The sequence below is a fragment of the Stenella coeruleoalba genome (assembly GCF_951394435.1).
Source record: "Stenella coeruleoalba genome assembly, chromosome: 4".
Classification (NCBI taxonomy): Eukaryota; Metazoa; Chordata; class Mammalia; order Artiodactyla; family Delphinidae; genus Stenella; species Stenella coeruleoalba.
In genome coordinates this window covers 70,077,669-70,093,948 of record NC_137149.1, presented here as the reverse complement: position 1 = coordinate 70,093,948, position 16,280 = coordinate 70,077,669, and the positions used below count along the sequence as shown (strand labels likewise).

The window sequence follows — 16,280 nt, the reverse complement described above, 5'->3', positions numbered from 1 at the left end:
TGAAAATGAATTTTCCATGGATTCTAAGCTACAAAGAGACTTTAAAAATCCAGCTTGTGTGGGAACTGCAGAACCTTGGTATATTATAGATGTATTGGATTTTAGAGCGATTGAGTTTACATTACCCAACTGGTACATGAAAAGGGACATTATCATTAAACATGATAATGAATTTAATACTTTATATTTTGCTTGATGTAGTGCATATGTTGGAGGTTTTAGAAGTTTCACAGAAAGCTTCAAATTTGGTAAGCAAACTAAAGCAAAATGAACAGTCATAGTTTCCAAGAACTGTTCTCATCAGCTATCCTCCTAGAGGCAAAACAGTATAGTAGCTCTGAGCCACACTTCCTGGGTTCAATCCTATCTCTCCCACAAACTGGTCCTGTGACCCTGGGCAAGTTACTTAAGCTCACCTGTAAAATGGGGAACAGTAGAGTAACAGCACCTAACTCATGGGGCTGTTGGGAGGATTAAACATGTTAGTACCAGTAAATCACTTAGAACATCGTAAGTTCAGAGTACAGATTAAGTAATGTATAAATATTACCTGCTACTATTGTTAATTACGATCCACATAATAAGACGACATAACAAGTACATTTAAACCCAAAATTCTCTTCTGGAAGGTGACCCTTGTTTGCATTAGAGACTCACCTTTTGCCGTGGTTGGTTAGGAGCAGAAACCACTACTGTGTTGCAAATTGCCAAAGCAATAAAGAAGTCGATGATGTACAGAGTCTCCAGTGGTGGATCTGGGATAGTCTCATCCAGTGGGGTAAAAAGCTGAGGTGTAATCTGACTAAACTTGTCCAAAAGCCTGGTGTCTGGTACCACATCTGTTTCCTGAAGATCCAAAAAGAGAACGTGTTGTTACAATAAGTACCTAAAAATACGAGTTTTAAATCTACGTGAGCTTTTCTAACCAGAATCTGTGAAGCATGAGACAGTAAACTTTATTCTTCTAAAAAAGATTTAATGGACATGGTGTCATGGGATGTGAGAATAGGGAAATAAAAGAGAAAAAAATTAAATAGAAAATTCAGAATGCATAATATGAATGGAGACTACCTTGACTATTAACTCAAAGTAAGCAAGAGAGGAGCAATGCCTTTCACCAAAAACTAGCTGAGTGAGTTTTCTTATTTTGAAATACACAGGGCAGAGCTTTATTTTATTGTGTCTAGGATTCTACCTACTTTGGGCATATATTCATCCCACAGCAACTGATGAATATCAATTCTTTTAAAAGTGAGCGCGTTATTCATACTATGTTATTTTAACAAAATATTTTACAGCTCAAAGCACTACTATTGTTAAAAACCAACCCTCCGAAATAAAATTACTATAAGCACGCTAACAGAGTTCATCCGTATTTCCTGGTAATATGCTACAAGACGCTAATATCCAAGGGTCCCTCTAAGAGATTTCTGATCATCAAATATTTTTGGCAACTGTGCCCTATGCTCCTCTCTTTTGTACAATTCCATTTACAAACTGGCTTTAAGAACTTTGCTTACTGGGGGAAAATACTTCATTTCGTTAAACACGGTCCTTCTCATTCTTATTTAGAAGTACTAGTTTTAATGAAAGAATGTTGTACTAGAAATCTGTAGTATGCAGTCAACTGCTTTACAAATTTTTCAGATGAGTCAAAAAAAGGGGCCATCTCCTCTGAATCAAGTTTTCACAAAAGTGCCACGGTATTCTAGAGGAGTCCTGACTGCAGAAAAGCCAGGAGAGGTGATGGAGAGAACAGAGTAAAATACGGAGATGTGTGATATTAGATTCAGAGTGACCGTGGCTCGCATCTTATGCTTAGGAGTTTGGTGAGATGTAGCACAGCCTCAATAAGAAAAGAGCACAGGCTGGGAATCACATGGGTTTGGGTTCAGGTCCTAGACCCACTGCATACCCTCTAGGGGCCTAAGGCTGCTTACTTAACCCTCTGAGCTTCATTTTCCCTCTTCTGAATAATGGTAAAAAGTACACCTACCTCACAGGGTGGCTGTATAAAGTAAATGAGAGAATGAGAGACATGAGAACAGCACAACAGAAACCCAAATAATTTAATGTTCCTTCTCCTTCTCGAACGATACACTCACCTTCGGGCAGGTTACCAGGCTAACAATGGGTTTCAAAGGTCCCAGTTTTCTGCTGTCACAAGGCATTCTTAAATTTCTATCTAAAAACAGCATCTCTTGCTCCGTGATATTTGACTTAGCAAAATTTGAACCCTGTTGCAGTTTGATGGAGTTCGTAAGCACTTGTAATCTGATGGCCGTTCATTAACGAGTTGGCCACATTTCCTCCCGCGTCTCACACATAGTAACACTGAGCCAGTGCCTGTGCTGGGCCCTCAGTGACTCAGAGAACCACCCTTTCCTTGAGGACCCCCTTGCCAAAGTCAGCAGAAGAGAGTGGCAACATCTGAGACTTCTTTCTCACTCGATACTCAGGAACCTTGTTGCATAGGATTAATGAAGGTCTATGATGATACTGTCATCTAGTGAGTGTGACAGACGCCATGGGTTGGAGCAATATTTCCAGAGGCATCCTTCTCAGAATGTTTATGCGAATTAAGCAAAACCCCAAGGAGTTCCATACTGAAATAAATTTAAGAAATGTTTAAACAGTGCTTTACTGTAGCACTTCTCAGAGCGTTTAATGGGTACCAGGAATCTCCAAGAAGAGGCTAGTATGTGCAGGTCTCCCTAATTTTATTTTTTAGGGACGTTTGCTCTTTGGAACGTGATTAGGATTGAGTTAGGGACCTTAGAAGCAAATAGTGATTTCATTGTGCCAATGATCTCCGCATTGACTAATAACTAGCTTCAGAACATAAGGACTCTACTGCATTTTGAAGTTACTCTAAGGCTAATGAAGATTTGTAACTTCCGTCTTTGTGACAAAGACATAAGTCAATCTAATAAGTCATTTGGGGAATTGAAGAACCTGTGCTGTGATCATGAGAATAAAAGAGATCCTGGAGCTGACCAAAGCTGGGGCTCTGGTCAGCAAAACTGTGTTTATAAAAAGTACTGTCAAAATAAATGTAAGAAACTCCGGACCATACAAGACCCTAGAAGCATCATAAAATAATATAAAGAAGAGCCCAGAAGAAGATTTAAGGAAAGATACATGTCAAAATGAAACTGCAGGAACAGAATGTTCTTCCACTTTAGTTGCTGTCTCTAAAATAAGTTAATCCCTAGTGACTAAGATATTCAGTTGCTGAATTGAGGAGAAAGTATAGTGTTATCACATGCAATTCTTATCTGTAAGATTATATCACAGGTGTTTTTACCTAAGATCCAAATTTTCCTCATGGAGACCTTCTATTACAAAATTGACTTTTGCTCTTTTTTTTCTATAATGGACAGATCCTACCTTCTCTGAACTCTGATTACTCCAAGAACCAGGCCCAAACCATCCAGCTTTAAATGATTCCATGCATATGTACTCTCCCCACAGGGTGTGTAAGTTCCTCTAAAGGAAGGACCATATCTTATAGATTTTTGTACATTTTTTTAAATTGAAGAATAGTTTATTTACAATGTTTCAGAGGTACAGCAAAGCGATTCAGTTGTATCTATATCTATTCTTTTTCAAATCCTTTTCCATTATAGGTTATAAGATATTGAATATAGTTCCCTGTGCTGTACAGTAAATCCTTGTTGCTTATCTATTTTATGTATAGTAGTTTGTATCTGTTAATCCCATACTCCTAATTTAACCTTTTCCCCTTTCTTCTTCCATAACCATAAGTTTGTTTTCTGTCTGTGAGTCTATTTTTGTTTCATAAATAAATTCATTTGTATCATTTCTTTAGATTCCACATATAAGTGATATCATGTGATATTTGTCTTTCTCTGACTTACTTCACTTATTCTGATAATCTCTACGTCCATCCACATTGCTGCAAATGGCATTATTTCATTCTTTTTTATGACTGAACATTTCTCGTAGATTTTTGGATCCCCAACTCAGTAACTGGTACATGGATAAGCCACAAAATGTTATTGCTGTACATTACTATCAGACACTTGCTGGTTTTATGTTCCATAAAGAAGGGGGTGGAGAAACAGATTGAAAAGATGTTACTCCTTAGAAAGCAAATACATAAACCCCTCCCACTTGACCTCAAATAGACATTTTTTTAATGCATTGAAAATGTGTACTCCTAATTAGGGAATACAGAACACAATGTGAACAGCTTCCCATAATTGAACTAAGCCTTATCTATTTCATGGTGGGAGTCCAACATCTTTGTCCTCATTTTAGATAACATCTGGCTACTTGAAATTTTAGATTTACCCCCATGATTCATATTATGCTTTCCTACCAGCTTGCAGATTTCACATTCACCTTTCTTTCTTCCTCTCTCCCCCCCTCCCCCCACTCCTTTCTTTCTTTCTTTTTTTCACCCTATATAAATCCAAATTAAACAAGCAAATGTTGGCCAAGACTTCTCTGCCATCTCATAGTGTCTGCCAAAGCTTTTGGGTAGCCTTACTATATACTGAATGTTAAATTTGTTTTAAAATTGAGTGATTAGGACGCATTTTAATTGTTTATGCGAAATCTAAAATGTCCACGGTTTAATAATGGACAAAGATACTCCGCGTGGGAGATCAAGTTGACCAAGCTCTAATACTGTGCCCTACTCCTCCCCTAGCTCCACCTGTACCTGAGGGTTTTATTTCATTTCCCACTGCCATCCTCACTTTAAATATAGACACAAATGCCTTCTCCTTCAGATTCCTAAATACCACAGACCTGAAGAAAAAAGACAAAGGCCAATAACTGCACATGGACAGCTCCTCCTCCACACGATGTTCTCCCCAGTTCTGTGGTTCTGAGCCTTTGCACGTGCTACACACTGTCTGCCCCAAGTGCTTTTCCTTCATTTTCTACTGTGTAACCCCCTACTCATTAGTCTAATCATAAGTTACATTTTATCTCTGTTTTGCAGCCTTTCTTGATCTCTTCTCGCCCCTGTAGAGTTGATCATTCCCTTCTTTGTGCCCTCACTATGCTCTGAATTAACTACCATTACTGCATCTTTAATACAGGGTTATCTTTATTTACTCATATGTCTGCTTCCTCTACCTAGAACAAAGATGAAGGCTGGGGGCATGTTTTATTCACTTATATCCCTGGTCTAGTATTATGCCATTGTCTTCCATTAGTCCATTCATTAATTCACTCCTTTTATAAACATTTATTGTTGATCCATGGTGTCAGGCACTCCTCAAGGAAAGAGGGGTGCACAGAAGAGATGGGATCCCAGGTATGTGGCACTCACATTCTAGGTAGGGGAAGCACTAACCTCTAAACATATAAGTAAATTGCTTCTAGATTGAGACAAGAGTGGGAGGGATGGAATGTACTTTGGATTGCGTGGTAGGTAAGATTTACTGAGGAGGTGACATCTGAGCTGAGACCTCAGTGAAAAAAAAGGAAACAGCCATATAAAGATGTAAGAGGACAACACTCCAGGTAGAATGAATAGCATGCTTGCTGAATGAAAACTTCTAGAGGATTAAAGAAGCATAAAAACACTGACTTAGAAAGTTAAGGCTTCTATTTCTAAAATAGGTCACATGAACCCGGGACTCACGGTCCTCAATGACATTCTAACTCCCAAAGCCGGCGCACCCTGGCCGGCACCCTGACCTCAGATCCTCGCTCTCTGACTCTCACCTTGCCTCCCCCATGAAGGGCGCCATCTTCCAACCTTCCACTTCTGGACATCACAGCTCTCAGTGTGCTCTCAAGCTGGTGTTCTCAACCTGGGCTCCATGGATGGACTTTTAGAATCATATGCACAATTTTTACAGATGCTAATTTTTCAGGTCAAAGGATCTATAGCTTTCTCAAAATAATCGTTAGTCTCCAAGAAGGATAGAATCGGCTTGTCTAGAGTAAGAGTGAGAAATGGTCTCATAATTCAAGGAAGACCTCTTTATCCTATATGTAAGGGTGTAGTATTGAAAACACAAAACAGAACAGCAATCCCAGAGCATCTATATAATCAGCATGACACATGGCATTGGAGTACAGGGCAAGTGAAAACATGAACTGAATGGGAAGACTGAGCCTGTTGAGCAGTTTCATATAACCACCTTCACGATACCTTATTGAGAGTGGACATGCAAGGCACTGACCTCAGATGCCGGGGATTCAAGATGATTTAAGTCCTTGCTCTCAAGGAGCAAGGTCTATGTCAGAGGCAGAAACAAGGCCAATGTCATGAGGACTAAGGGACTGAAGGGCAGGAGGGACTGTGTAAACAGAACTTAGAAAAGACAGTCTGAGAAATCTTCAGGAGAAATGATATTTAAAGAAGGAAGTATTTCATCAGATCTGGTAGACAGAGGTAGGCAGTGAGGGGAGAATAAGTTTTAGATGGGAAATGGTACAAAAACCATAATGACTTTAACCTAGGAAACAATCCTTTGTTCCAGGAAGAGCGTGAGGCTGGATCAGGAAACCACGAGGGAGACCATGGCACAGTCCAACCTGGTTGCTAATACCCTTGACTTCCAACCAAACATGTGTCACTATGTGGTTAACTTCAGGTGGGTAGGAAATAAAAGATCACCAGGGCTTCCCTGGTGGCGCAGTGGTTGAGAGTCCGCCTGCCGATGCAGGGGACACGGGTTCAAGCCCCGGTCCGGGAAGATCCCACATGCCCATGGAGCGGCTAGGCCCGTGAGCCATGGCCACTGAGCCTGCGCGTCTGGAGCCTGTGCTCCGCAACGGGAGAGGCCGCAGCAGTGAGAGGCCCGCGTACCGGAAAAACAAAACAAAACAAAACAAAAAGATCAGCAGAGGAATGGGCAAAATTGATAAAATAGAAGAAAATAGATACCTATTTCTGATACAGCCTGAAAATCAGTACAGAGAAGAGGTGGTGTGCATTCTCCCCCCACCCTTTTTTTTTCAGAAGTTGGAGAAAAATTAAGTCCAGATGTTTGGCATAGCTTGACATATGGCAATGATAGAATATAACAGGTATGATATCCTTAGAGCCACAGAAATGCACAGGACGAATTGCAGTGAAATGATCTTCCTAGTTGCTGAAATTGTACATTTGGTGGAACTTTGAAAAGAGCCAGATTCCCCTCAAGGCCTTTCCAGGATGAAAGAGATCCCTGGGGTCTATTCAGATCATATCTCTACTCTGAAATTGTATATAAATTCAATGGAGAAACACAAAGTTTCCCCAAAGCTGTTTCTTTCTTGTTATGTAACTTATTTCAGAGGTCACCAACTGCTTACCAGTCTCACAGCTGGGGAATCTTCATCTCGGTTAACACAAGAGTTAATGAAACGTGGAAGGCAGTTGAAATTTTATAGAATTTTAAGTATAGCAAAACGTTTGATTTCTAATTCTTTCACACGAGTATTTTTCCTCTTTCCCATCTTCCACATGGTCCTTTTTCTATGTTTTCCCCTCAGGACTCAAGAACACACCCTGTTGAGCTCTGATATAGAAATATTAGAAAATTACCTTCTCAGGACTAGGAATGGGGAAGAGAGCACAGATTTGGTGGATCTGGGGGAAGACTGCAAAGAGATAAAAAGGCCTTGGAGGATACCAAAAGGCTTTTGAACTTCCCTATCAGTTAGACACACTTACCTGTCTATAGATTCCTCTGTGGTAGTTTTGCTGGTTCTGAAAGTGAGCCATGATCCTTAAACCAAGGCTACTTTCTCCAGGCTATCAACCCTGGCCAGAAATATTATGGTTTTTTCTGAAATGATATACTATCTCTCAACACTGAATTATCTCCAAAATTAGGATATTGTATGTGGCAGTCACACTGAGCTGCACTTATGCAGTCTCCTCTCAGGTAGAAAAGACAACAGCGTTTGGCTCTATTCTCATTACGAGGATGTTCTTTCATTATTAACCGTGGACAGACAAGATTCACGTCATGCATTCACACTTACAATGGGGCTACTGAAAGCAGCCTGTCTGGAATGAGGGACTTCACTGGCTCCACTTCCTAGAGCAAAACAGCTCCCAGTAAGATGATCTGAGGATATACTTCCTAAAGGTCCACTGCGAACCATCCTGCAGCTGGGGGCCCCTGGTTTCGCCATATTGCTGAGGGAGCCACTGGGAGTGTCAGCAGAATCTTCATCTTCAGAGGCAGCTTCCTGATAGGACTCTAGCCTCTTGGCTGGGGGATAAAAATCACACCGGGTCATTCCCTGAGAGGAAACTCTTGCAGGTTGAGTATGTCAGGCATTTACTTAAACAGCTATTTCACACCATCTCCTCCCATTTTAAACCTGGCCTCCAAACTCCTCCAATACTGAGTGAATGGACTTACATCATTGAGAAAAGTAGAAGCAATCAGAGAGGAACTCCCTTCTCTCCCCATTGTCAAATCTACCAATCTATCTGCATCTGTACCCAAACCCTCTGCCCTCCCTCATACTACTATGGATGAAGTTTCAAACACCAAACCCTTCACACTGTGATCTGCATGCCCTTCTCAAGCGCTTCACTCTTAACAACTCTCCCCTCTTTTACGTTGTCGCTCAACTAGCCTCATGGCTTTCTATCTCTCTCCACGGACACTGCTCTTGTCAAGGTTGTCAATGAGCTAGTTCCAAGTTACCAAACCCAGTGACTGCATCTATTCATATCTTTTTTGAATTCTTAGCAATATCCAACGTCCTCTCCTTTCAAATGTCTCTTTCGGTTTCTCTTGATACCACGTGTACTGTTTTTCCTCCTGCTTCAGTGCGGCTACTTCTTAGTTTCTCCTGCTGTCTCCTCTTCTCCTCAGTCCTCAGATACTGGATGGCTGCAGGAGCTCCTTCCCTTCACTACCTATATACTCTTTCTTGGTGATGTCATCTGGTCCCCCCCACCTTTGAAATATCATCTCTGTGCACAAGACCCCCAAACCTATTCCTTCAACTCTAACCTCTAATTAGAATTTAGACTCAGACATCCAACTCTCTACTTGACATTTCCAGTTGGATGTCCATGAGGCTCTTCCAGCAGATATCTGCATGGCTCACCCCCTTACAACTTCAAGGAGACTTGGAGGTATCCCTTTATCAATGAAGCCTTCCCAGATCTAACCACACTGTTTGTTACATATCCTACCCCAGCACTTAGCACCATCTACACATCATATACCTTATTTTTAATTTTTTGAATCATCCATTACAATATAAACTCCAAAAGGGCAAGGAATTTTGTCTTTTGTTAATCTGATATTCCTAAAGCCCAGAGAAGGGGGTGATACATACGCAATAAATACTTGTTGAATAAATAAACAATGGACATCTTAAATTTGGTATATGGTAAATGTAGACTGCTTCCTCTCTTCCTCCAAATCACCACCCCCGCCTCAATTACTCTTTCTCTGGTCTTTCTCATCTTTGTAAATGGTACCTAAATATCTACCTAGCTATTAACACCAGAAATTGAAGATTCTCCTTGATTTGTTTTTTGTTCCCTACGCCGCCCCCCACCCCCACATTCAGAGCATCACCAATAGCTGTCTATTATTCATCCAAAATATATCCCGAATATCTAAACTTCTCTTCACCTCCATTACCTTAATCCAAGCCACCATCATTAAAACAGTAGCTAGAGTGATCTTCTAAAACATAAAGCAGAGCAGACCACTCCCTGCACAAAACTTTCCAGCGGCTCCACAGTTCCCTTAGAATAAAATCTGACCTTCTTATCCTGGTGTACCTAACTCAAAATGATCCAGCCTAGGCTGACCTTTCTTTTTTTTTTTTTTTATGGTACGCGGGCCTCTCACTGCTGTGGCCTCTCCCGTTGCGGAGCACAGGACCGGGGCACGAACCCGTGTCCCCTGCATCGGCAGGCGGACTCTCAATCACTGCGCCACCAGGGAAGCCCCTGACCTAACTTTCTTGCCGCTCCTTCTTCTGCACTAAATCCAGCCTCACTGGCCTTTCTTTCTTTACTTTGAATATTGCCAAGCTCATTTCAGTCTGAGGACCCCTATACTAGCTGCTCCCTCTGACTGGAAGGCTTTTACCCCCGAATTCAAAGATCATGTCATTCAGATCTAGGCTCTGATATCCCCCTTAGAGAAGCCTTGCTCAACCATCCAAAGTAGCCTTCTGCTCATTCTATATTATATCACACCATGATAATTTTCTGCATAGCACTTTTCACTATTTAATATTTTTTATTTAAAAATTAATTTATTTGTGACGATTTTCTCCGATATAAGTTCTACGAGAGGAGGGGCCTTGTCTGTCTTGTTATATGTGCTTGTTTGGATTGCTAGTTGCCTGTATTCAGGCTAAGTCTAGCTACTGAATAAAGTATAGCTTTTGGCAAGTTAATTTATAAAGTAAAGAATATTTGCATATCCTATTTAATAGTTTTTGTCTATACTTTTTAAGGACAAGGAAAGGCTAAGATTCTGGGTTCTAGAACTAACTCTTCCGAAGACTAAGTGGCTTTTCAGCAAATCACTTGCTCTTTCTAGGCCTGTTTTCTTATTAGAAGAATGAATAATCTGGACGCAATGACTTCAAGATCCTTTCCAGTTCTGCAGTTCTGTAAGTTTCATTATATTCTCTGCCTAAAAAGTACACACTATTTCCCTGTATGACATTTCAGCTTCAAAAACAGATACACTTACTGCGTCCCAGACATTCTGAAGTTCTCCATTCTTACCTGTGCCTTTGCTCAGGATGTCCGTTCTCTTCCTTTCTACTTACATCAATCTTGCACATCTTTAAAGGCTTGGTTCAAATGCCAGTTCCTCACTGAAGACCTCTGTAACTACACTGGCTCTCATCCATACCACTCATTGGTACCACTGAGTGGTACCATATTGGTACCACAATTTCCACGTACTACTGAATGCTACTATGTGTCAGGCATTTGTCTCATTTAATCACTATAACAACCCTCGGAGGTAGATATTATTAACACCTTCATTTCAGAAATAAAGAAATCAAAACTAAGTAATTTTCCCCATCTCACAAAAGTGAAACAGATCAGTCTTATAACCAGTTATATTAAAATCTACAGCCAGCACTATGAGTCTTCATGCTATATTGTTTCTAAATGTAGCCCCAAAAGTTAATATGTATTATTCCTTATTATTTCACATGGTCAATATCCCCTGCTCGATTTCAATGAGTACATGTTTTGCAGTTTAAATAATGAGTAATGAGTAAATGAATGAGTAATGAATAATGAGTAAATGTATGAATAGACATATGAATAATATCCTTAGCATCAAGGGGAAGTTGCAGGGTAGGGAGTTAACATTTATTGAATATCTCCTTTTCATCAAGAACCTTGCTAGGTCCTTTATTTTTTTTTTAACTTTTTATTATTTTTTTTTTCCCCTTCCTTTTTCACACTTCCTTTAGCTTACTTTGATAATAATTGGCCACCTGGCCAGGACCACTGTCTTTGATTGTGTGGGCTGTGCTAGGTTCTTTATACAAACAACTATATATATAACTGTATCCATATATATTTTGTTTTTATCTTTAAAATAATGCTATTGTACATACTAGAAACTATCACTGTTCCACTTGGCATCTGAGAAAAGTAAAACAGTAAACAGTTTGGGTGGGTAGAGTTAGAATTTGAATTTGGGTTTTCGTGACTCCAGAGTCAGTACAAGTATCCATTGTGTTATATGTCCTTAGCAGTTACTTGTACACAAGAGGTTAGCTCAGTGATTCTCAGCAAGGGGTGAATTTGTCCCCCCAGTGAACATTTGGCAATGCTTGTACACAATTCGGTTGTTACATCTTGGGGAGAAGTGCTACTGGCATGTGGGCAAAGGCCAAGAATGCTTCTAAACATCTTAAACAGCTCCCCATAAGAAAGAGTCATCCAGCCCACAATGTCAATAGTGCTATGCTGATCAATCCTTGAGCAGCTAAAGAAATTTACTGATGATGTGATAGCATTTTAAGAATAAATAATTAGAATGCTACACAACATATATAAACATGAAGGCTATACGTTAGGAATTTCCCATAGCCATCATTAGGGAACCAGTCATCGTGCAACTGTGTAATTAGTATAAGGCCAGATGGCTGAGCTGTTACTGTAGGACAAACTTGCTCAATAAGTAGAACTGCAAGAGAGAAATTCAGAAAGACCTGGAGTGACTCAATCTTTAATAATTTTGTGGAAAGCTATGAGAAATAAATCAGTAAAGTTACAATGTGATTCAGAAAACACAGCTACTAAGACCCATACTCTTAGATTCTGAAAAATTTTTTAAAAATTGGGTATGAGGTTTATTATTATACTGATAAACAAAATCTATGCAAATGATCAAGACTTTTATTATGTCTCGTAAAGTAGATTCTAGTTAGTTCCATGAATGCCTCAAAGTGGCAAAAGAATTCTTGCTTTCCAGCTCGTAAGAGAAAATATACAAAGTCTGTAATCTTTCCTTTGTCTCAAGGTAGGTACTACGTTGACTACTTTATTTCTCTCTTATTTAATCTTTCTCTTCTCTTCCAATTCCCCTCTTCAAATATCCAGTAACCTGCTCACAGCCTATAATTTACATTTATTTGATATCTGGAAGAAGTGAGCATGAGACTCTGGAACAAAACATTTACCACACGTTTCAATGTGCTCTCCAAAGGGCCAAACACAAGGGTGAACAGCACAGGACACTCAGATTAACTTCTTTCAACTATATCACCCGCATATCCTCAATCAAACATTTTGCTATGAACTAATCCTCCAAACATTTCCAGCATTCCAACTTTCACCTGCTTGTAAACAGCACACTCAGCTGAGTTTCTTTCAACTGTATCATCCACATATCCTTGACACAAAACCTTTCATCCTAAACTAATTCCTCACATTTCCAGCATTCCAGGAATCTGTCCAGTATCTCCAAGCCCCAAACCTTGATCAGGGCAAATCCACCTCCAAAACTGACTGCCTGAAAATCAAAACAATATGGAAAGAGAACACTGACCTTAATCGTACAGCACTTAAAAAGATATTATGTTTCCATGCCTGTCTCCCACATTGGACCATGAGTTCCTCAACACACAAGCCTATTTCTTATTTTGACAACAATAATTATGACAGTACTAGCAGCTAATACTTACAAAGAATTTATTCTGTGCCATGCTCTAAGTGCTTTCATGATTTATCTTCTCTTATCTCTTAACCACCCCATGAAGTAGATCTATTACTGATCCTTTTTATTGTGGCCCAGAGAAATTATATAAATTGCCCAGGGTCACACAGCTTGCAGGCAGTGGAGATGGGAATCAGACTCAGAAGGCTTGATCCCCAAATCCTTGTTCTTGGAAACTACTAAATGATGCCACCATGTACATCAGATTCACAAACTGCATCATAAAAGCACTGTGTAGACACACCCAAATTGAGGGACATTCTACAAAATCCCTAAATAATGCCCCTCAGAACTCTTAAGGTCATCCAAAAAAAGGAATGGCTAAGAAACTGTCAAATCTAGAGGCACCGAAATGATGACTAAGTGTTACGTGATTTCCTGGATGGGATCCTGGGACAGAAAAAGACCTTTGGTAAAAACTAAGGAAATCCCAATAAAATATGGATTTCGGTTAATAATGAAGTATCAATATGGGTTCATTACTTATGACAAACGTATCTTAAGACTAATGTAAGATGTTAAGACAAGGGAAACTGGGCTAGGGAGCATACCGGAACTTTCAATAGTATCTTTATAACTTTCTGTAAACCTAAAACCATTCTAAACTAAAAAGTTTATTATTAAAAAAACTTTCAGTAATCTTTTAAAGGAGGTTAAAAAATGTTTAACATACATATAAATCACGTGGGGATATTGTTAAATGAAGATTTTAATTGAAGCTTTAAATAGGGGCTTGAGACTCTGCATTTCTAATACACACCTGGGTGTTGATGATGCTTAGTCCATGGACCAAATTTATAAGTTACAAGGTTTTAAAACAAACAATGGTGTCATCAGATGTGTTTAGTTCAACTGCATAAGGGTAAGGGGTTATTTCCCAGCAGCAACGTTTTAAATGGAAATATCTCCTAGTCAATTCTTTTGCCAAAAAATCCTGAAAGCTTAACTAAGTTTCATTTCAGTGAAAATAATGTCTCAGGGTTAAATTCTGGGGAAAACTAGCCCCTATCATTACTAACTCCAGCATTTAGAGAAAGAGACAGAGAGAGACAGAGAGAGACAGAGAGAGACAGAGAGAGAGCATGTGCTTGTGTGTTTGTGTACATATACTTGTTTTAAAACCATTACTGACAAGAGACCAGGAGCTCTGGATGTATCTGTGGTAGAGAAGTGTTCAGAGGCAAAGTCAGCACCTCATAGAGGTGGTGTATGTAACACTCCATGGCTCACAAACAGTTATCTCATCAATTACAGTTCAGCCCGGATGGCATTTAATTCTCAGTCACTCAGTAACTTCCCTGCACGAGGGGCCACAGAGAAGTACTCACTGGGCAGGAGCGTGTATATTCAGGGACAGGGGTGGGAGAGGGCTGGTATTAGCACTCTTAGATGCTACAAATACAAAATTTAAAACCCAACAAATATAAAAAATAATGCAGTGCTTCCTGCCATATATTTTGTGAAACATTACTTCTGTAAAATACTTCTCAAAAACAGGGATCTACAATCAGATAATCTTGGAAAATAATAATCTCACAAATGGACAGAGGGGTTTACCTACAGTGATGTTCACTGCAGCATTGTTTGCCACAGCAGATGACTGTTGACAACCTAAACAATGGTTGGTTAGTTACATAAATTTTGGCAGTCATTACAGTGCAATATGGCATAACCATTAGAAAAATAAGGAGAGAATGGAAAGGCGATCATGATGAAGTCTTAAGAAAAATGGTTATACAAGTCAAAGCACACTGTAATGCTATTTTGTTTAAAAAACATATATATTAATGTTTACAGGAAAAAGACTCAAAAGAAATGTGCTAAAAGGTTAATAGAGGTCCAATCAGTTTGGTGGGAGTTTTTTTTTTTTTTTAAATTGGGGTATACTTGCTTCACAATGTTGTATTAGTTTCTACTGTACAGCAAAGTGGAGTTCTCTCTGCTATACAGCAGGTTCTTATTAGTTATCTATTTTATACATATTAGTGTATACATGTCAATCCCAATCTTCCAATTCATCACACCGCCACCCCTACCCCCCGCTTTCCCTCCTTGGTGTCCACACATTTGTTCTCTTCATCTGTGTCTCTATTTCTGCCTTGCAAACTGGTTCATCTGTACCATCTTTCTAGATTCCACATATATGTGTTAATATACGATATTTGTTTTTCTCTTTCTGACTTACTTCACTCTGTATGACAGTCTCTAGGTCCATCCACGTCTCTACAAATGACCCAATTTCGTTTCTTTTTATGGCTGAGTAATATTCTGTTGCATATATCTACCACATCTTCTTTATCCATTCGTCTGTCAATGGACATTTAGGTTGCTTCCATGTCCTGGCTATTGTAAATAGTGCTGCAATGAACATTGGGGTACATGACCCCAATGTTGGGGTATTGCTACTCCAGCTTTCTTTTGATTTCCATTTGCATGGAATATCTTTTTCCATCCCCTCACTTTCAGTCTGTATGTGTCCCTAGGTCTGAAGTGGGTCTCTTGTAGACAGCATATATACGGGTCTTGTTTTTGTATCCATTCAGCCAGCCTGTGTCTTTTGGTTGGATCATTTAATCCATCCACATTTAAGGTAATTATTGATATGTATGTTCCTATTACCAGTCTTAATTGTTTTGCGTTTGCTTTTGTACGTCCTTTCCTTCTCTTGTGTTTCCCACTTAGAGAAGTTCTTTTAGCATTTGTTTTAGAGCTGTTTTTTTTGGTGTTGAATTCTCTTAGCTTTGCTTGTTTGTAAAGCTTTTGATTTCTCTGTCAAATCTGAGTGAGATCCTTGCTGGATCTACCCAGCAAGGGTACTATTGTTGTAGGTTCTTCCCTTTCATCACTTTAAATATATCGTTCCACTTCCTCCTGGCTTGCAGGGTTTCTGCTGAGAAATCAGTCGTTAACCTTATGGGAGTTCCCTTGTATGTTGTCATTTTTCCCTTGCTGCTTTTTAATAATTTTTGTCTTTAATTTTTGCCAATTTGATGACTATGTATCTCAGCGTGTTTCTCCTTGGGTTTATCCTGCCTGGGACTCTCTGCGCTTCCTGGACTTGGGTGGCTATTTCCTTTCCCATGTTAGGGAAGTTTTTGACTATATTCTCTTCAAATATTT

The 16,280-nt window shown here is 39.5% G+C and overlaps 1 protein-coding gene across 4 annotated transcripts in view; it reads right to left on the bottom strand.

Moving 5' to 3' along the window:
- Nucleotides 1–16,280, bottom strand: part of ATP10D (ATPase phospholipid transporting 10D (putative)) — a 114,923-nt gene that overhangs the window by 34,261 nt on the left and 64,382 nt on the right. For all 4 annotated transcript variants that reach the window (XM_079920064.1, XM_079920063.1, XM_079920066.1 and 1 more), the window contains 2 exons: nt 7,963–8,195; nt 658–846 (listed from right to left, as the gene is read on the bottom strand). In XM_079920064.1, coding sequence (XP_079776190.1) covers nt 658–846; nt 7,963–8,195 — 422 coding nt within the window. The remainder of the gene's footprint in view (nt 1–657; nt 847–7,962; nt 8,196–16,280) is intronic.